A 22,336-nucleotide genomic window follows, 5' to 3' on the forward strand; every position below is an offset into this window, starting at 1 on the left:
ACCAACACCCAACAATCTGAGGTGTGCTTCGATGATATAGGCAATGATGTAGGCTCCCAGGGTCACAGGAAATAAGGGAGTGAGACCACTGAGGGCCTGTGGCTAAAACTGGCATCAGCTATTCTGTGCTACCATACAGCACATAACATAGCATCACTGACCCTCTGGTTACTGAATTAGCCATTTTTCTTTTCCTGACCAGAGCGTCTAGGGATGAGGAGATGGCTCAGTCAGGAAGCAGCTTGATTTGTAAGCCTGAGGGCCTGAGTTTACTCCTTAGAACCTATATGGAAAAGATGAGTACAGTGATATGTGCTTGTAATCCCAGTTCTGTGGTGGCAGAGATAGTGGGTCCCTAGGGCTCTGTGGCAGCCAGCCTAGTTTACTTGGCAAGCTCCAGGCCTGTGAGAGACCTTGTCTAAAAAACAAGGTAGAGGGTGCCTGAATGATGACCCCAGAGGTTATCCTCTGTACACACACACACACACACACATACACACACACACACAGCTATGCCTACATGTACACGTGTGCACATACAAGTGACTTAAGGAAAGAAGGGTTTTTGTTGTTGTTGTTGTTGTTGTTGTTGTTTTTCTTCTCACCATTTAAGAATAGATACAGCCCATTGCAGCAATGAAGGCATGGGATCAAGAATTTGAGGTCCTTTGACATCCACCGTCAGAAGCAGCACCAAGTGATGCTACTGGCTCATATTGTCGTTTTTTTATTCAGTCTCAGACCCCAACCAATAGAATAGTCCTGTCCACTTTTAGGTTAGGTTTTATCACATCAATTAACCTAATGCTTTAGTGGTTTGTCTCCAGGTGACTACCATCACAGTCACCACCCAAGGGTGGTGAATGAATCCCATGTTTTCCTTTTTGAAGTTGCACAGCTGTTCTTACCCAGCAGCAGCAGGCTGTGCTCTGTCTTTGCTTTGAGCAAACGTGGAGGGTGGGAAGAAATTTCCTGCCGGCTACTTTTTATGAATTGTTTAGCGCCATCCATAGACCCTGATGCCTTTGAGATTCCAGCCAATTTAGGAAAAGCTGCCTGGCTTTCCATGCTTGGTTCACCCAAATTAAGCCTTCATGGTCTTGCTTTTCCCCAATCCCTAAGTAAATAAATCTGTCTGTTAAGAGACCTGGGATTCCACAGTTTAATTTCACTTCAGGTGTCATCTGAGAAAAAGAGGACACCGTCAATCACCCAGTGAAAATGGGAGTCCCAGCAGGTTTTAGCCAGCTCTCTGATGTGGACCATGCTTTATTTCTCCAGGAATACATCGTTCATGTGGACCCAGTGAGTCAGCTGGGGCTGAATTCAGACAGTGTTCTTGGCTACAGCATCGGTGAGATCAAGCGCAGCAACACCTCAGAGACCCCTGAGCTCCTCCCTTGTGGCTATCTGGTGGGAGAGAACACCACCATCTTGGTGACTGTCAAAGGTAATGACTAGCTGGGCAGTGGTGGCACACGCCTTTAATCCTAGCACTCAGGAGGCAGAGGGAGGGGGATCTCTGAGTTCAAAGCCAGCCTGGGTCTACAGAGTGAGTTTCAGGGCAGGCAGGGCTACATAGAGAAACCTTGTCTTGGGGGGAAAAGGCTAGGTGGCTGCTTGCAGAAGCTGGGGTTTCCAGGGGCCAAAGTATGTCTGTTTTCACTGTGCATGTGGGTGGTTTTTTTTTTTTTTTTTTTTTTTTTCTTCCTCTTTTGCCTCAACCACTCCTACTTCATTGCACCATCAGGAAACAAATCACTTCAGTTTATTGCTGAAATTAGACATCAAAAGGTCCCATTAGCCTTATGACTGAGATGATGAGAGACTAATAACTCCTTAATAACTCTGTTGAAATGGCACTTTACCGAAACAAAACAACGAAGGGTGCTTGCCAGCAAGCCTTGGGCATGAGCCCATTCCACAGATGGAGAAACTATGACGTACTAGAGGTTATAGGAAGGTTGCTGCAAGCATCTTGATGATATCACTCTTGCCCACATAAGCAGCTCCTGGAGCTTTGGAAGCCCCAGCTCCTGGATGTGTTAAGTCCTGGGTATCATGTGTCCAAGCCTTCCATTCCTTGTCCCTGTAGACTCATGATGATCTCATAATGCAAAAATGCTTTCAGTATGATTTCAAAGAGCCCTATAGCTTTTAATACTTCTAAGACTTTTTAAAAATCCCAAGTCTGAGTCTCATCCGAGATGCAAGGCAAACTGTGAGTTACTATTAAAAGTAAAACCAAGTTATATACTTCAAATATGCAATGGCATAGTATTCGCATTCCCATTCTGGAATGGAGTGTGGGTTATAGCAAGGGATGTTTGGATCAAAGAAAGACGGAAACTTAGCCAGTTAAAGCATTAATCCCTCAGCTACATGTCAAGTATCTTGGGCTTGTGATGGAATCAGATGGCCTCCAAGGGCTTGGGTAGCCCTGGCCCCCAGTTTTCCTGCCTTAGCACCCATCGTCTCTCTTGAATCCGCTCCATTCCATGCCTGAAGCTTTCATCGGTGGGTATCTCATGATCCTGGTCTCTCCAGCATCCTGGGGTCCCCATTGCAGCTTAAGCTTCCCCTCCACAACTTCATGCAGTAGCTTCCCAGGGATTCTCCTTGCAGAGATTCTGACCCTGTCAATCTTTGACTAGCCTCAGCAGCTCTCTAGTGCCATAAAGCAAAATTTCATGCCCTCATCAATCTTACATCTTGCATGCCTGCAAAACTGGTACAAAGTGGACAATGTTGACAAGTTCTGCTGCCAGCTTGGGATGGACCCTTTCCCTTTGAACTTCAGCTTTAATGACTTCTTGGTGTCTGAATTTGCAGAATTACTTTCCCAGGCAGTTTTGTGAGCAGGGAAGCCCTTCTCCAGGTCCTTTCCCATGTGGTAAACAGGTTTCTCTTTAACACTTACAGGGTCCTTTTCAGTATGCACTTTGACTTCACCTTTTAACTTACACAAGCTCTTTCTTCCAAACAAACTGCATGCTCGTATCTTCTTGCCCCACCTGTTGTGTTTCACTGTAGACCTGGATAAGAGCAGTAACCATGCTATAACCCAAGTGCTCTCCTACCTTGAAATTACCTCTACCAAACACATTAGTCCATGTCTTAGTTAGGGTTTCTGTTACTGTGAAGAGACACCATGACCACAGCAACTCTTACAAAGGAGACATTTAATTAATGCTGGCTTATAGTTTTCAGAGGTTTAGTTCATTATCATTATGTAGGAAGCATGGAGATATGCAGGCAGATGGTGCTGGAGAGGTAGCTAAGAGTTCTACATCCTGATCCTCGAGCAGCAGGAAGAGAGAGGGACACTGGGCCTGGCATGAACACCTGAAACCTTAAAACTCACCCCTAGTGACACATTTCCTGCAACAAGACTACACCTATTCCAACAAGGCCACACTCCTAATAGCATTAGTCCCTGTGAGCCTGTGGGTACCATTTTCATTCAAACCACCACAATGGGCCTAGCTTGAGTTTCTGAAACCTCAAAACCCACTTCCAGTTACACACTTCCTTTAACAAGACCACACCTACTCCAACAAGTATATACCTTCTAAGTGCCACTCCCTATGAGCCTAGTTTTCATTCAAACTACCACAGTCTGTCTTTTGTCCCCTCCTCTACATAGCTGTAATCTCTACATAGCCCTGGCTATCCTAGAACTCCCTATGTAGACCAAGCTGGCCTCAAACTCACAGAGATGCTCCTGCCTCTGCCTCCTGAGTGCCAGAATAAAAACACTCCTGTAGTCCATCACTTTTATATCAAGTTTTCAGGATGTGGGCAGAAGGCAGCCAGAGTCTTTGCCAGAACAAAGCAAGAATGACCTCTTGACTTCCTGATGGAGTCATGCCCTATCCCCCACCACAAAACATCATGAGCCATGCTTTCACTATCCACATTTCTCTACTTTTTCTGATTTTTTAGATCCCTACTGGAATAGCTCATTAATATCTGCTTACTGCTTTCTTGTCTTTTTCTATCCTGAATCTCCAAGCACTTCCACACTCCTCCTGCAAACCAGTTCATGAGGCCTGAGCAACAAGTGTTAAGGTTATCATGCCAATGGCCCTACTTCTCAATACCAATTTTCTGTGTTAGTTACTTTTCTAGTTGCTGTGATAAACTATCTGCCAAAGGCAACAAAAGGAAGGAGGCATGTATACTGACAATGGTTTGATGGGATATAGTCCACAATAGTGAGGAAGTCATAATCCCACAGTCCACTGGCAGATGAAGAGATAAGTAAACTCTGACAGAAAGAATCTGCCACAGGAGAAGCAGGATGAGTCACCAGCATGCAGCAACAAGAACTGTGTAACAGGAGTCCCCACGGAACTGAGCCATATACAACTGGGTCTCAGAGTACATGGTACCATGGGGCCACACATTGTCACCTTCTTGTTTCACAGTGAGTGCTACAAGCACCAAGGAGTAAAGTTGACCTGTGTGGAATGAGTGACAAGATGCCCACCCCTATGGGAGAGTGGTACTCCATAGAGCCTGGCCTGTGGCTGCATCATTTTTAACATTTACAAGCATCAGCTTGGGTTTTGTATTACACTGATGAGCGCTAAAACCTATTGGAGTTTGCCAGAAGAGCCCCACTTGGTATAGCAGTTAACTCTGGTGATTCTAGAAGAAGGGGTGACTTTGTGTGTGTTTATTTTGTCTTAATGGTATGTGTGCTTGATGTGTATGTTGAGGGTATGCACACGACAGACTGCCTGTGCAGGGTGGAGGACAACTTTTGGGAGTTGGATCTCTTTCTTCTCCACCATGTAAGAAGTCGAAGGGATTGGACCAAGAAAGAATCTCAGGGTTGGTGGCAAGTGCCTTTACATGCTGAGCCATTTTGTTGGCCCCTTGAATTTGCATATTCTGAAGTAAGTTCTCTGAAAACTTTATAGCACAACAGCTACATACATGCAAAGTGTTCTGGACATTGTCCCCCTGTGGTTTTTATTGGTGAGGCTGTTGTTGTTATTAAATTTAGGCAAGAATCCCTCCACTCTACACTTAGCTTGTAGATTTGAGCCAGTATAGGGCAGCAGGAAGCTCACAGACCTGCCCCCAGAATTTAAGACACCTGAGGATCTTTTGTCGTGGTCTTTTGGGAACAGTCATTACTTGTAAGGGTTACCTTGGTTAGGAGAGGACTAGAAACAAACCCATAAATGTTTTAGGGGTGTCTTGTTGCACTGAGTGGGAGGAAGGTGCTGTTGAGTGACAGAGGCGCCTCCTGGTTTATTTCTTTGCTTATACAGACTGGCTTTCTTGAAGGGAGTGTTTCAATGGAATTACCATATACCTCAATTTTTTTAAAGACAGGGACTCATACTTAGTATTTACCAAGTATTCTAGGCTGGTTGGCCAGTAAGCCCTAGGAATCCTGTCTCCACTTCCCTAGCACTGGTATTACAAGTGCATGACACCATGACCCTCTAGTTTTATGTAGGTTTTGGGGCTTGAACTCAGGTCCCCAAGCATTCAAGGGAAGCCCTTTGTGTAGTCATACTTTTTGGTTGAGGCTTTCAGCTCCCTGTTAATGACACAGAGAGTTAGTATTAATTATAAAAACTTAGCAGATAGCTTAGGCTTATTTCTAACTAGCTCTTATAACTTAAATTAACCCATATCTTTTAATCTACATTCTTTTACGTGGCTGGGTTACCTTTACTTTGTAATGCCCATGCTGCTTGTTCTGTATCCCTGCTGCTGTCTCCTCCCTTCTTTTTCCCAGCATCCTCTGTGCCTGGAAATCCTACCTATTGGCTGTTCAGCTTTTTATTAAACTAACCAGAGTGACACATCTTCACAGTGTACAAAAAGATTATTTCACAACACCTTTGTTGTCTGAGCTGTCTCCTTGACCCTGAGACCATTCTTTTAAAGCCAACAACTCTGGCTATTGAGGCTGTAGAGAAGCTTCCATTTGCCACTGTTTCTGGTCAGAGTCTCAGCATGTAGCATATAAGTCTCGGCCTGCTGGTATGTATTCTATTTCTAACATCTGGGTTTCACCTTGCTTCCTGTCTTGCTTTCTTGGCACACTTAAGTGTGGGCGGCAGCATGGTGCTGGGCAAGAAGGAGAGAGAAGTAAGGGGAAGAGGCAACCCAGGGTCATGGCAGACATAGTTTCAACTGGGATAGACACTATAGGGCTAGTAACTGCCATCAGGCAGAGTCCAGAGTTAGGGGAGCAAAAAAACAAAAGGTGCTGGTGACCAGAAGGGTGGCTTTCTGCAGTAGTAGCAACACCAGCAGCAGCGTTGGGCTCTCAGCCTCCAGAGTGCCTGGGTGGGCAGGAATCATAGGACTGCCCAGAAGGATGATGTCAGAGCTACCCTCCTTGCCCAACTTCAGGCCCTCACCATCTCTCTCCAACAGGGCTCACGGAAAACAGCCTGGACTCTCTGGTCTTTGAATCCCTGATCCCCAAACCCATCCTGCAACGCTACGTTTCCCTGCTGACGGAACACCGGCGCATCATCCTCTCGGGCCCCAGCGGCACTGGGAAAACCTACCTGGCCAACCGGCTCTCGGAGTATGTGGTACTTCGGGAAGGACGGGAGCTAACAGATGGCGTCATTGCCACCTTTAATGTGGATCACAAGTCCAGCAAGGTGAGGAGGTCGTCCTGAGCCTTCTGCACCTTGGGCTCTTTAGATGCTGCTGACACCACCACTACGAGCATGCTCACACTCCATTCTAGAAAGCCAGGAGAGGAGCTCAGAATGGGGCTTACAGGAAGGAGTGCTGTGGGTCAGAGCCTCCCCGCCAGGAGCTCCATCTGGATCAAGTCAGTCCTGTCCATTTAGTCTCAGTGGTGGCTCCTTCAGATATGTCCAGTTCATCGGGAACTTACCATGTGCCTGCTGGGTGTTGTTATTTTTTCCCCAAGTAAAACCTTTTTTTGAGTCCACAATAGCATCAATAACAACAATCATGGTGGCTGTCATTGATGGATTGTCTGTCCCATGAGCAGCAGATTGTGCTCACAAAGCCCTTCAAAGACTAGCTGTCTTTGTCTCCATCTTATAGGACTGACAATAGCAACTGGAAGGACATTTGTCACATGCCTAACACAGCTCCGACCATACTAAGTGTTGGTACTGGGGCTCAGGTTGTGGTCATTCTTTCATTTATTCATCCTCCATCATACAGTGAAAGCATGTGATTTCCAGCTCTGTTCAGTGTTGTACAGCACCCCTGGTATTGCAGTGTCCTTCATTTGTTCCTTCATTCATTCATTCATTCATTCATCTTCCATCATACAGTGAAAGCTCGTGGTTTCTAGTCTGTTCAATGTCGTACAGCACCCCTGGTGAATTGGAAAGGGCTCCTCTGCCTTACCATTCTCTTCATGCCCTGAGAGGCTTAGATCTCATGCCTCACTTATCTGTCTGCCCCGTTTACCAGTTCCCCTTGTAGTTTTGATGTAGGGAACGGGATGAGGAAAGCTCTCATCTCTCTGTCTATGGCTTATGAGTGGGCGGATGAAGGAAAGCCACATGGTGAGTAGCTGGCAAATTGTGCCCAAGTTGATCCCATTTCCCTGGGCAGACTGCTGGTGTAGATAGAGCATGGCTGGGCCATGCACTGCAGGCCTAGGTAAGGAGGGTGGGGGTTCCATATGAGAAGGAACCAGGAGATCTGCCCGTGCTGGGCAGTGGCTGAGAGAATGAGGAAAGCCCCGATTTCCATGAGCCAGCTACATTTTTACTCAAAAGGGAGGCCTGGAGAGGGGTGCACATGCAGGAGGTAGAGGATCCATCGGCCACTGAGCAGCTAGGCCAGCCTCTAAGATAGGTGGTTCTCACAGACACCCGAGTCTGATCTAGCCTATTGCTTACCCCTGGTGCAGTCTCAGGCTGGTTGCTCTTTCCCTCAGCTTCTGTAAAAAAGAGCTAATCACAGCCTATCCATTACAGAGTTACCACTCTGCCTAAGTCCCCATGTGTGTCTTGAGTATGTCCAGCTTACAGTATGAGGCTGATGTCATCAGATGCTCCTTAGAAGTTCTGGAAAGCTACCTCCCCTGCTACACCATCCTCTCTATCTTTTCTTGAGGTGTAGCCCTAACCCAGGCACATTGGGCTGTGTTCCATTCTCCAGCCTGGACAACACTCAAGGTTCTGTTGCAGCAAGCTCTAAACAGGTCTCTGGGTACATAGACTCACCTGCCCCTGCACATTCTCCTGTCTTCAGAGCACTGCCTAGCAGCACTTGTATGTGGTCAGGACCTCTCCTGTTCTGATGGCTTCTGCAAAGCTAATTCTCAGGAGGGTGCTTTGGAGATAGCTAGAGATAAGTCATCTGCCTTCAGAAACCTAATAGCAAGAAATAATGGTTTCCTAAAGAAATGGTTGAGTGGGAATTAAAGACTGGTCCTCTAGGCTGGGATGATGGCTGAGTCAGTAAAATACTTGCAAAGAACCTGAGGTGGACCCCCAGAATCCACTCTTTAAAAAAAGCTGATATGATGGCACGCTTATAATCCAAGCACTGGAGAGGTAGAGACAGGCAGATGCCTTGGGTTCAGCGGCCAGCCATCCCAGCCTACTCTCTCTCAGAGAGAGAGAGAGAGAGAGAGAGAGAGAGAGAGAGAGAGAGAGAGAAAGAGAGAGAGAGACCCTGTGTCAAAACACAAGGGGGATGGTACCTGAGGAACAGCACACAAGTTTGTCTTCTGCCTTGCACACACAGGTACATACATGCAGAGGCATGCATATGCATATGTGCACATTCACAAAGGGGAAAAAGAGGGCCTTGGGCATGCATTTTACAAGTGGCAGGAGGCAGAATACAGGCCTTACCTGTCGATGCCCAAGATATCCCTCAAGCACCATGCTGCAAGGCTCATGTCGTGTCCACAGTGTGACATCATAAGGGGACCTTCCTCCTGCCTTGGCCTTGGTCAGTGAAGGCCTGGGGCATGTAGCTCTTCCCCGGAAGGGTGATTCCAAGCTCATTGTCCTGGCCTCCATAGGAACTTCGCCAGTATCTGTCCAACCTGGCTGACCAGTGCAACAGCGAGAACAATGCCGTGGATATGCCACTTGTCATCATCCTGGACAACCTGCACCACGTGAGCTCTCTGGGAGAGATCTTCAACGGGCTGCTTAACTGCAAATACCATAAATGGTAAAGATGGGTCCTAGACCCCAGAGGCGGGGTGTGGGGTGGGGTGGGTGGGGCATGCTGGTGAAGTAGCGCATACACAGTCAGAACCGGGGCGATAGGCAGCTGTCCTTGGGTCCCAAAGCCCCTGCTCTCCAGCTCACCCCTAATTTGGCTTCTCTCATTGTGCTCCCTGCAGTCCTTACATCATCGGCACGATGAATCAGGCTACCTCGTCCACTCCCAACCTGCAGCTTCATCATAACTTCAGGTAAGGCCTCCCACCCTTCCCCCATCCAGGCAGATGGAGAGTACAGAGAGAGAAAGAAGGGAGGGTGGGTGCTCAGCCCTCTCAGAGTGCCTGCTGTGTGCTGGACTTTGTGTTTAAATCTCACAGCAGCCTTATGAAGTTCTATTTACCTTTGTGTTTTCAACGAACAACAGGGGCTCGAGGAACTCAGAGACTTGTGAGCCATACACCAGTTAGAAACGAAGCCCAAACCCTGATCCTTGTGACTCTCGGTCACTGGGCAGTATCAGGAAGGCAGCTGTGACCATACGTGCCTGTCTCTGTTCAGCATAAACAGTGACAGCCCCTCCCTTGAGATGTCCCCATGTCTCAAGGTCTGTGGACCTTCCAGTTCTGACTGCTGTGAATCCGTAGTGGCTGGTCTTGCCTCCAAGGATAGTCCAGCTCCATGCAAGATGGTGATGATGCTTGCCCTGGCATCACTCAGCACCCCTGCACCCTGCCCTCATCTCTGCTTGTGTCTCTAGGTGGGGGGGGGGGGCTGGAGGGGGCTAGACTTCATCTCCTGAGCCTTGTTCCTGAACACATTTTCACTGGCCACCATGCAGGCCTCTGTCTAAGATGTCTGAAATGCGATGGTGTTCACCTTCCATTCCCACACACTTTGGTTTGGGGGCTTGCCATGCCATGTTGGGTGTCCTTGTGGTTGAAAGGCATTCCTTGACTCCCCCAGGTGGGTGCTTTGTGCCAACCACACGGAGCCTGTGAAGGGTTTCCTTGGCCGCTTCCTGAGGAGGAAGCTCATGGAGACGGAGATCAGTGGGCGGGTGCGCAACATGGAACTTGTGAAAATCATCAACTGGATCCCCAAAGTCTGGCATCACCTCAACCGCTTCCTGGAGGCCCACAGCTCCTCGGATGTCACCATCGGTAGGTGGGAGGCCAGGCAGGCTGTGGCAGGCTGCTGGGCGGATGGAGTGGGTAGTGGTCTCCCAAGAGCCTTGGCTCCCTCATGCACTGCCCTCTGGGTCCTGGCCAGGACAGCACTCAGCAGATAGGTCATGCTGACCCCAGAGATTTCAAAAAAAGGAGAGGGGACAGAGTGACACCTGGAGACAAAGATGAACCCAGGCCACGGTATCTGTGGAGATATGTCCTGGCCAGGCTGTGTCCTACAAAAGAGCCCCTCCCCGGAGCTACAGGCTGAACTGCCCACTGAGATGGCTTTGTTTTTAAATGGAAAGTGTTCCCAGATTTGCAGAGGGTTAGGGATTAAAATCCAGCAAAAGACCAGGACTTCCTGGTCCCAACATTATCTCCGTTTGGGTTTACTTCTCCCAGCCATGTCTGCACAGCCATGTCTTCGGAAGCTGTGGTCACGGTGTACATATGTATATATGCAATGCCTGTTTTACATCATACAATATCTCCTGAGCATTCTGTGCCAGTACTCAGTTTAAAAGTTACTTTTTAGACCTGCAAAATAATCGCAGTCATTTACTTAGCCATGTCTTCTGGCCCATCTTTAAAAATCAAGATCAATACCTCTACTGAGAACACCTTCTCTGCAAGCCTTTTCCTCTCTTTCATTGAGGGTTGGGGTGAGAGGGTTGGAGTATCCCCTTCGGAGCCCACCACCCAGCTGCTAGTACCAGCTGCAAGCCATCAGCCACTGCTTACAAAGTCCATTATCCCTCCAATGAGGATGCTTAGGCCAGGGGTCTCCTGAAACCACCCCTACCCATCTCAATTGTGATGTGTTTCACTGTGGTCCCCAGGTCCCCGGCTCTTCCTGTCATGTCCCATCGATGTGGATGGTTCTAGAGTGTGGTTCACTGACCTGTGGAACTATTCCATCATTCCCTACCTCCTGGAAGCTGTCAGAGAAGGACTTCAGGTGAGAAACACACTCCTTTTGGCTTCCTCAAACTTGAGTGCCCTGTACCCTGTGTGGTCTTCAGTGTGGCACATGATGAAAATGACTATCTTCTGTTCTGCCAGCCCCAAATAACATGGAGATTTTTTTATTAAATACGAAATCCCAGCAGTACATTTTCACACAGTATACAAATATCCCACAACAGACAGCAGCTGGCCATAGTCTTGCCTTATTGGTGGTGTGTCACCCCCCCCCCCCGCCCCCAGGCAAAGTATTTCACCTGTCTCTGCCTTATTGAGCAAGGAGATAACAGCACTGCTCTACCACAAAGAGTTGTACAATTAAATAAAACCATGGCCATCAAGTCTCCATTAACTTACAAGGAAACTGTGGTAGGTAGCCAGGGAACAAAGGTACTGATTGAGTTTAGTTGGGTTTTTTGGTTGTCTTAAGAACAGTGCCTCACATAATCCAAGCTGGCTGGTCTTGAACTTCTGATCTTCCTGCCTCAACCTCCTGCAGGCAGGGATTGTAGACATGTGTTACCACACTTGGCAGTGTTTTTGTTTTGTTTGTTTTGTTGTTGTTTGATACAGGGTTTCTCTATGCAGACCAGCTTGGGTTCGAACTCAGAGATCCACCTGCCTCTGCCTCCCAAGTACTGGGATTAAAGGTATGGACTACTATGCCCAGTTTAATGTTAGTTTTTAAATGGCAGAGTTCTACATATAATTTCTCGTGATAAGAGGATTCCTTTATTTTAAAACAATAATTTCAGTGACAGTGCACATCTTTACTCCCAACACTCAGGAGGCAGAGACAGGAGGATCTCTTGTGAGTTCAAGGCCAGCCTGGTCCACAGAGCGAGTTCCAGGACAGCCAGAGCTACAAAGAGAAACTCTGACCTGAAACAACCAAAAACAAACAAAAAACTCATTTCAATTTCCCTCTCCAGTGGTTTTCTCTGAAGACAAGCTCAGTGTGTGCCAGGTACTGTTTGGGGTCCCTGGCTCCTCACCTCACCCTGCACAGTGGCTGTGAGGGGAGCATACTGAAGTTTAGAGCATGTGTGCCCTTCCTTGGCCAAGGCCATAATCCAAGATGCCATGCAGACCTGAGAATGGGACTGTCACATGTTATGAACCAGGAAGAGGACTGCCCTTGGGGAAGTCCTGCTGAGACCAGGCTTACACATCAGACTCAGGCAATCCATGCCTGGGGGAACACTGCAGCGCCCTCTAGTGCATACCATGCTGTTTGGCATGTTCAAGCTGTAGTATCTTTTCTGGAATGTTTGTGTACATGTTTGTGTCTCGTGTGTGTGTGTGTGTGTGTGTGTGTGTGTGTGTGTGTACATAAATGTCTAGAAATATTTCCTAAATATTAATGTTGGTGCTGCCATGCACATCCGGGAGCCCCTTGCTTCCCATAGGGCCAGGAGTCCTACAGCAGCCCAAATCTTAGTTTCCAGTGTCTTGGCTTCTTTTGTCCCATCGCCCATAATTCTCACTGATCCAGTAGGGTAACATCCACCTCCCCTGAGGAAAGCAAATGTTTACCTGCCCATCTGTTCCTCCGCTGCCCTCCAGGGTCTGCAGAAAAGCCATGAAGCTGCACAACACTTCCTTTGCTTGTGTCTGACTGACTCATGGCCACCTGGCCTTGACCATGTCCGGGGGAATGTAGGAAGACTTGTAAAAATGTATTCTCTTCTTACAGCTAAGGCTTGCTGTCGCTACATACACTTACCTTATGACTCAGTTCACAGTCCCATTCCCCTTTGTCATCAGAAACACTTGCCAAAGTGTCTAGTGTCTATAGAGTGGAGCAATTCGGAAGACCTGGCCTTGGGGTGGACGGGTGCTGGAAAGGATAGGAGCAGTATTAAGACACTCAGGGACTTTCATCAATCACCAAGGTCCTCTGACACCCTGGGAAGTCTCCCATGCCAGCTGTGGCTCTCCCATCTGCAAATGGAAAATTTTGAAACTGTCCGTGGTATTGGGGCTAAGGATGAAGAGCAAATGGGTTCAAACCACTAGGCCTCAAGAGGGCTAAGCACTTGCTGAGCCACAGCCTCAGTGCTTCCTTGAGGGTGGCAATCTTGATACTTCAGAGGGAGAGGAGGGATCTGAGTTAATTCCTTCAGCTGTAAGATCCCAGCTGCTTCTGTGTTCTCTTCAGTCCTGACCCATAAATGGGTTCATACATGCCTCTTCCCTGATTCCTTCCTGCTCAGACTGAAGTGTTTTCAGGCTGCTGAACTGAATTCAAGGACAAAGACTTGCATCGCCCCAGAGGAAAGCACCTGTAGCAACAAACTAGGCTAGAGGCTAGACATGGGCGTGGGAGACAGGGAGCCAGCATCTATGTCATAGGAGGTGCTGGGGTCAAGTGAAGAAGGAAGCCACTACTACAGAGAGATGGGCTTGTCCAAGGTGTGTGGAGGGTGGCATCCTGGATAGAATTCCAGTTCTAAGACCTGGAGTAACTCAGGTGACACAGGGAGAAGACACCCACCAGAAAGAATGGGGAACCTTGGTCAGGCTGAAGTCTGGCGAACAGGCTGCTCTCAGGCTCCAGGTCTGACTGTGTCACGTGGTTTCTGATGATTCAGAGGGGTTCCATGGTGAGGTGAGAGAGGTAGACCCAGAGAAGTCAGCTTGAGTCTCAGGAATCCAGCTCTGCCTTCCAACATGGCTGTTAGGTTCTGGTTTCCCATCTGGTAAGAGGGAGCACCAGTTAAGTAGTCTGGCTCCATCTGGCTGAGAGCCTGTGGTTCTATTGGGCCAGAGCTGGACCCAGTTATATTCTAGTCTCAGTACCTTTTTGCCTCTCCTTTTCCACTGCAGCTTTCTAGACAGTGGAAGGAGCATACACACACAGGGGGTAGGGTCTGGAATTTTCCATCTATGTACCCCAAAGCCATTGTAGAAATAACTTTTTATAGCCTAGACAGCCCTGCCCTGCCCTGCCCTGTCTGTGAACATGCCCTATCGTGTCTGCTTTGAGCCCAGTGGCCAGTGCATAGCAGACTTGATTTGCAATGGCTCTTCTCCTTCCCAGGACTGCCCCCATCTATAAGCCATAGGAGCGATACTTCTGTTAGAGTCAACACACTGCTCACTCCTCGGCACCCAAGCCTGGCATTCAAAGGAAGTAGCCACACTAGACCTAGCAGCATAGTGGTCAGAGCCTCACTGTGTGTGGGAAGTGACCCAGCCAAGGTTTCAGTTCTTTAAAGAACGTGTATCTTTTACAAAGCTCTCAGGAATAGCCATTTAAAAGTTGCAGGGTCGGGGCCTCAAGGCTTGAGAAAAGAAACTTCGAAGTAGGACATGTTGGCCTTATGAAGCTCCATGACTTTTGGTCACTTATGACTAAGTCACGATATAGTTTGCTCCTGGGGGAATAAACTACTATTGTGGACAGGTCTGAGAACTCCTAAGCCAGCAAAGGCCTCATCACTTTTGTCTACACACAGTGTCCTCTCTTAGTGCTATGCTTAAAAAGGGACCAGCCTGCCTGCAGAAGCACTCTGAGAGTCAGGCACACTTGAAAAACTGGGAGTTCAGGGACTGGGGAGATGATTCAGTGGTTCAAGTTCTTGTTACAGAGCAGCAAGGAAGGGGACCAGAGCTGAGATCCCCAGAATCTGTATAAATTCCCAGTGGATGTGCTGTCCCATCTGTACCTCCACGCTTAGAATGCAAAAATGGGATCGTCAGAGCAAGCGGACAGCTAGACTAGCGGAACTATGCAGCTCTGGGCTCAGCTGAGTGGCTGCCTCAATGACTAATGTGTGTAAAGTACTGAGGAGACTCCCAACATTGACCTGGGTACTCCACAAGCACACTCTTTCATGCATGTGTGAATGTGGACACATGTGCGTACGCACAGGCACACACACACACACACACACACACACACACACACACACACACACACGGAAACTGGCAAAGCTTCCCTTCACACTTCCATTTCCCGTGCAGGAGGCTGCTTATCAAGTTTAGCCCTCAAGGCTAAGAGGCAAACGCTATGCACAATGGGTTGGCAGCAGAGAATGAGCTGAGGTTAGTCAGACAGTAGGTCCTAACATCACAGGCTATCTTTATCTTAGATGACTTTCTTAGTTCAGAGTGCTACATGAGGCTTAATGTTTGTTTGAGAGAATTCCCATCAAGCTACAAAACTGGGACAAGTAGTCTCAGCCCGCCTCTCAACTATGCCCTCTGCCTGTTTACAGCTCTATGGAAGGCGTGCCCCCTGGGAAGACCCCGCCAAGTGGGTAATGGACACCTACCCATGGGCTGCCAGCCCACAGCAGCATGAGTGGCCTCCCCTCCTGCAGCTACGGCCTGAGGATGTGGGCTTTGATGGCTACTCCCTGCCTAGGGAGGGGTCAACGAGCAAGCAGGTGCCGCCCAGTGACGCTGAAGGAGACCCACTGGTGAGTCAGTGAGTGAAAGCCATGGACTGGATGTGAGGCAAAGCTCTCTGGATATAGGGAACTGACAAAACCTTGCTGTGGAAGGCTGCACTCACCCCACTAGTGTGGATGGTTTTCTCTGGCCTTTTCTTCCATAGGGTTAGTTTTCCACTAAAGCCTTTAACTTCTCTTAAGGTTTTTCTTGTATAAGGTTAAAGTTAGATGATCTTTTTTTTTCTCCCCTTTGAGTGTCCTTAACACATGTTCTCTGCCAACTGTTTATCCTCTGATTTACATGTCAACATGTATTGTCATATAGAACAACAGGAAGAGGAAGATGTGCTCAGGACCTGTCACCAAAGCTAGACAATGAGAGGTTTCGAGAGGTTTGGGAGACAAGGGCAGAGGACATGACAGTCCCAACCCAGGTCCTCTGACTAGAGAGATGGGACTGAGCCAAGGCACAAGAGAACTTCCAAACAAATAAAAAATAAATAAAGGAAGGGAGAGGGAGGGAGGGAGGGAGGAGAGACCGACTTTGGGTAGCAATGATAAATCCCCAATCAATTCTATAATTCTCTTCCAATACAAGACCCATGCATACTCATGATGCCAAGTTATACCTCACTCATCAAAAAGCCAGAGAATGAGGACGTAAATGTGCCCATGTCTCCACAGGCAAATGATGAACCTGCCCAAAGCCCAGCCCCAGCTTCTGTGGCAGCTACAACCGAAGTACAGCAAAGAGCACTGCTACATTACTCAATGGAAGAGAGTACTCTTAAGAAAGGGCAGCAGTAAGGCAGGAAGGGTTGGAAGGCAGCCAGACTGCTTGTTCTAGCCCTGGTGGTAAGCCGGTGTAATAAATACATGCCAGCAGGTGATCTGGCGTGACAGAGTCCTGCCAGTAAGTGCTACGGCAGCAGCAGTATTGAGGCTATGAATAGGAGCTGGGTAGAAGGATTCAATGCTGCTATCCTGTCCATGGCCTGAAGGAAACACTGAAGGAGCAGACATTTCTCAAGGCCAAGGTCATGTGGGGTCTTACTGAGGTCAGCAAGCTCATTGTGTCATGTAAAAGCCCTTCATCCTGAAACAGTTGGATGAAATCTGGAAGGTGCACAGTCCTCTCAGAACAAGCCATGCCCCTGAAAGGGTGATGCTGGCACAAGCACCACTACCAAGTCAGATGCCTGCTGTATCTCCTGCCCTTAGATGAATCCTTCCTGAGCGCTGGACCGACAAGATTTTATCTCAGAACCATACACTGTGGTATTGGGGATGTTAATAAGTGAATAACTATCCCTGCTGCTGAGGACTGTGTTGCAGCCCTACCTCTCCTTGGTTCTGGCGCTTCAGAAAGAGAGCAACTGATGGTGCTATCCCCGCTTCCCCAGGGAGATTCTGCCCAGTGCCTGCAGGGGCATCTGGTTTCATATTCTGCTAGCACAGCGTTCTCCTTAGCCTAGAGAGGCCCTTCCTCCTGCTTATTCAGTTTTGGTTGTCCCTCTTTATTCCCAAACAAACGGCCAGTACAGAACACAGGCCAGGGGGAGGTTAGGAACCAAGGCTCTCTTTCCACATTGAGGTAAAGGTGACAGGCAACAGCTTGCCCTGCTAAAGCTTGCTCTGTAGCAGGTGGCCTGTTTCTGAGTGCTCAGCACACTCTGACCTTTGATTCTCAAGAGGTAAACCCTGGGTCCGATCCATTCATGGGACATGGGAGGCTTAGATGCTTTGGGATTTGACGTGGTGTAGACCTCTGCAAGCTGTTTGTCTTGAGGCTTTGTTCCTGGAAAAATGTGCCTGCCTTCCTGAAGGCTGTGGCGGTGGCTGAGGTTCCTGTGCCTTGGAGTTCAAGGCTGCCCGGGTTCCACAAGCAGCAGCTGTGGGATGACATCTGTAGGGCTTTCCACTTTACTCATTGTGCAGTGCATGTATTAACTCAGTCTGCATGCCAGCATGATGGGGCAGGACGTATTCATACTTATATTTAACCAGCAAGGACATGACACAGCAAAGGACTAATGAAGCCTCTCTAGGTCATGCATCTAGGGGAAGCTGGGTTCAAATATTGTACTCTATGCTCTTATCCTCAGCCTCTCATGTGAGCTATTACCCTGGGGCAAGTCTGGAGCAGATGGCAGGGGCTCCAAAGAGGCCAGGGTGGGCTTCCCAGCAAACCGACAGGCGTTCCCACCTCTCTGCTTTCTCCATAGATGAACATGTTAATGAGGCTGCAGGAGGCAGCCAACTACTCCAGCCCCCAGAGCTATGACAGTGACTCCAATAGCAACAGCCACCATGACGACATCCTGGACTCGTCGCTGGAATCCACTCTGTGACTGAGGTCCCCCACTACTCCTCTCCCCATCCCACCTGCATCCTCCACTTTATTCTGAAGATGACTTCCTGAGCCAGCCCTAGCTGCCACAGCCTCAAAGCCAGAGCAGAGTGGCAGCAATAGGAGACCCTCATCCCTTGCACTCTGCCCTCTTCCTCCCACAGTGACAACTGTACTAGCCCTCTGTCCTACTCTCATGGTTGTTCTGCCTTGTTGATGTGACCTCCATGAGACACTGAAGATACTTCACGGGAAAGGATCCTCACCGTCGAAATATAAAGAGATTAAATGGGAATTTTAAAAGTAAGATTCCACTTGGTGCCCTGAAACCTAGCAGCATCCCCCTATAAGCCAACCCCAGGCAGAAAAGACTAAACCCAACTTGGAAACACAGACAGCAGGGCTTCCCTTAACATAGACCCACCAGTTTGGGTCTGACCACCAGCACCCGAGAGCCATGCCACCCACCCTCCATGGAAAATTGGTGCTAATGAGCCACCCAGGGACACCAATACATCATAGTCTCTGTTTTCCACATGGTGCTTCCTTCCCGAGAGGTATTTTGTCTGTTCCAATACACCCCTCCCCCTTTTCAGCGCACCAGCCCCAATGATCAGAGAGAGCAAGTGAAGAGGTGAGAATGTGAGTGAGCGGATGGGGCTAGCAACACAGAAAAGCGCGCCCGTTTCCTTCGTCTGTCTAAATGGTCAGGTTTCTGTCCGCAAACACTGTGTACTGTGCGAGTAGTTCTTTGGAGAACTATTGACCCCTGCCTGTGTCTGCCTTTCTACCTGGTTGATTGTGAAGGTCCCCCACCCCCACCAGAACCAGTCCTATGGTGAAAGCAAGAGCTGGAAAGTGGTTGAGTCTGGCTCCTCCTCAGCTTGGCTTTTCAGTGTCCATCATCACGGTTCTGTGCCCTCGCCATCTCCTATGGGGCTGTGGGCATCTGTATCCTTGCAGATGGATGAGGACCAGTTCTCCTCTGTGGGTGAGCCACAGACCTTGCCTTTCCTTCTCGCCTCCGAGAACCCCACTTCATCACCTCAGTCACCCCAGACCCCAGCTGCAGGAGCTGGTGATGTATGTCCGCTCATCAAACACTGGCACTTTGCTCAGAACCAACGTGACACAGCTTAGCCAGGGAGGGGCAGCCACTCTTCCCAGAAGCCTGGCCCTGCCTCTGTCCTGATGAGCCTTGCCTGACCTCTTTGGTGCTGATCCCCCATGCAATGCCTTACTGGTTTTGTACTGACCGCGTCCGTTCACATGAGTGTTGTGCCTGCCTGGGGTTGTGTGTGAGTGTGTTCCCCATCGAAGTAAACAGGGCTATGAGTCACCTGTTCATACAGAGAACACGAGTTGCTGACTTCTCATCCGAAAGATTCATCTGTGTGGATGTATGATTGTGGGAAAAAAATACAGAGAGAGAGAGAGAGAGAGAGAGAGAGAGAGAGAGAGAGAGAGAGAGAGAGAGAGAGAGAGATCCATTCTTTTTAGGTTCCTGTCAGTCTCCAGCCAACAACCTCACTGGACAGTGACCCCACAGGTTCATGCGACATTGCAAATCCCTTCTCTAGGAGACATAGCCCGGTGTGCCATGGCTTCAGCACTCTGGTGTCCTCCTTACCAGGTATGGACACCATCGAGCTCTTTGTGTTTCAGAGTCTTTCCTGGCTCCGGTGAGGATGTCTCTGTTAACAATCAGGGTTCCTAGTCCACCTTTCGCTATTCTATTGTGTGTTTGTCCTTTTTTTTGTTTTTTAATTTTTATTTTCTTACCCTAAGAGCTTGACCCAAAACTGCTCACTTTGCTTGGAATGGCACTGTTTTTCTTCCTCACTGAGAGGAACTAGAGTGTGTCCTATTAACTGGTAAATAGCAACATTTCCACTCCCTGCTGTAACCCCAGACTCAATCTCCACTGCCCATGTGGTGTGAGTGTGTCTTCTGTTGTTTTGTTTGTAATAAGACTTTTAAACCATGTGTCTAGCCTGTGACCAGGGCCAAACCCTGAGCCTTCCAGTGTCCCTGAAGGGTAGCCCTTTTCAGTCTATCTCCCAGCAATGACCGTACACTCTCATACTGTGAATTTGGGAGGTTTTGAAATCCAGTCCCTCCTCCTGCGTAGTTTTCTCAGTCATCTTAGGAGTACACCCTGCCAATGTTTGGAGCTGTTGTCTCGCCATTCCCAATGCCCAGACTCCCCCCTCTCCCCCATCCAGGTTCACAACAGAAACCTGTGTACCTGCTGCTGCCTGACAGGTGGGCAGTGACATAGTTACATAGCCCTTGAGTGCCTCCCGGCTCAGCCACCTTCCTAAAGCGATGCGAAGAGGGGCTGTCCAGAAGGCACATTTCCTACTATGTCATGATTTTTCTTTCCTGTTGCTCAACCTTGGATAAAGTGACTTTGTACTCATTTAGGGCTCTGTCTAAATGCTTCCAATTTTGCCTTTTTCTATAGATAGGCTAACTTTGAAATGTAAAAAATCCTATGCAACACTGATGCTGAGGTACCAGTAGGAGCCAAAAGTTTTCTTCCCAAGAGGCCGTCAATGAGGCGAGAAGTCCTTTTAATTTAAGGTTGGGGTGGGGTGGGAGTGTGACAAGGGCAAGACTTGCCCAGATCTTCCTCTGAACTTGGGGACATTTTAAATTTGATTGTTTAAAATGCTCGACTTTAAAATTCTGTGTGCCCAAATTTGACCATGGCAAATCTATTCCAAAAGCAAAATAGTCCAACTGTGCAGCTGTTGAAGGGAGGTTTGCTGTCTTGACCTGCTTGCTTCAGGCTGACCCATTTATGGAACATGTTCTATAGGATGTACATTTTTTTTTTCATTGTAACATAGAAATTGTAAATAATCAATGAAACTGCTGCATTTTGATGACTTTTTTCTAGCCATTTTTAAAGAGAAAACTAGGAATTGAGTATTTTGTGTACGGTATGTTTCCACCCCACCCCGCCCTCCCTCCCTATTTAATTTTCATTTGTCATGAGGTTTTTGGGTTTGAGAACAATCCGCTGGAGATCTGCCCCATGTCATAGAAAATAAAGCTGATGATTGTATCACTCTTAAATTATTCATGATTCAATAAAGTTAATGCTTATTTATTCAGATCCGTGGTCTGGCTTTTGTGTGTTGGTAGAGACCTGTCTGGCGTTAAGCGCATGCCAGGAGGACATCATTCTTCCCCAAAGGCAATGAACCTGAGGAACCCAAACCTGTTTCATATCACCTTTGATGGGAATTCATCAGTTGCCACCTCTCTCTGTTTCTCATGGAAGTTACCACCATTCACTGGAGATTTTAGAGACACAGCCACAACTCTGCCAACCTTTGGGAGCCGGTGGACCATGTAGAAATGCTGTTTTTGCACATCTTCCATGACCATCCAGACTCTCCTAATCTTTGTTGTCGTTCAAGATTATATGAATTTTGTCTTTTTTTTTTTTTTTTTTTTTTTTTTTTTTTTTTTTTTTGAGATGCATCCCAGGCTGGTTTCAAATTCACTATTCAGCTAGGGTAACCTTGAACCTCTAATACTGCTGCCTTTGTCCTGCTGAGTGCCACAGTTATGTATGCACTATCATGCCTGATCCTGTGTGGAACCCAGAGCTCCCTATATGCTGCGCAGACACTCTGACCTGCTGAGCCCCAGCTGCAAGTTTATGGTTTTTCCATTGTTCATTCTTGACAGGCAGGCATGGTGTGACGGTTGCAGGCGTGGATACAGAGATGAAACCAGGGCCTTTCTCCTCTCCTCACACACTGCTGTGACTTCACTATGCCAAGAAATGCCAGTACTTACTAAGTAACTGTCATCCAACCTCCGTCTAGCTCCTTTCTGTAGCACCTCTCAGTCTCTCGTAATCACTACTCTCTGCTATATGTGAGATCATACATTATATACCCGAAACATCTCAAAAATCTTCCGGTTCCATTTCTGTGGCCACAAACGATGGGATGTCACTCTTCTGTTTAGACAGGGTCTCACTGTCCTCGGGCTGGCCTAGAACTTACTGTGTAACCCAGGTTGGCATTGAACACACAGAGATCTGCCCGCCTCTTATGTTAAAGGTGTATACCACCGCATCCAACCATTTTACTCTTTTTTTTAGTGACTAAATAACATTCGGCTGTCTATACACAAATTGTCCTCATCCACTCACCTCTCAGCTACATTTTAGCCACCTCCAGAGTTTAGCTGCTGAGAATGTCAGATGACGTGTACTACACATATATCTCTGATAGGTTGATTTCATTTCCTTTGGACATAAACCCAGTA

The 22,336-nt window shown here is 48.1% G+C and overlaps 1 protein-coding gene across 11 annotated transcripts in view; it reads left to right on the top strand.

The window, feature by feature from the left end:
* The window catches only part of Nav2 (neuron navigator 2), a 356,301-nt gene extending 335,134 nt beyond the window's left edge, over window positions 1–21,167 (top strand). For 10 of the 11 annotated variants that reach the window (XM_027410497.2, XM_027410500.2, XM_035442487.1 and 7 more), the window contains 8 exons: window positions 1,282–1,450; window positions 6,409–6,644; window positions 9,011–9,165; window positions 9,341–9,412; window positions 10,125–10,321; window positions 11,170–11,288; window positions 15,517–15,720; window positions 17,919–21,167. In XM_027410497.2, the coding sequence (XP_027266298.1) occupies window positions 1,282–1,450; window positions 6,409–6,644; window positions 9,011–9,165; window positions 9,341–9,412; window positions 10,125–10,321; window positions 11,170–11,288; window positions 15,517–15,720; window positions 17,919–18,044 (1,278 nt within the window). In that variant the 3' untranslated portion in view covers window positions 18,045–21,167. Of the gene's footprint in view, window positions 1–1,281; window positions 1,451–6,408; window positions 6,645–9,010; window positions 9,166–9,340; window positions 9,413–10,124; window positions 10,322–11,169; window positions 11,289–15,516; window positions 15,721–16,377; window positions 16,549–17,918 lie in introns of all 11 variants that reach the window. The other variant, XM_035442485.1, reaches the window with a different exon arrangement.
* Window positions 21,168–22,336: the final 1,169 nt, after the last annotated feature.

Source organism: Cricetulus griseus, chromosome 3 (assembly GCF_003668045.3).
Source record: "Cricetulus griseus strain 17A/GY chromosome 3, alternate assembly CriGri-PICRH-1.0, whole genome shotgun sequence".
In the NCBI taxonomy this organism is placed as follows: domain Eukaryota; kingdom Metazoa; phylum Chordata; class Mammalia; order Rodentia; family Cricetidae; genus Cricetulus; species Cricetulus griseus.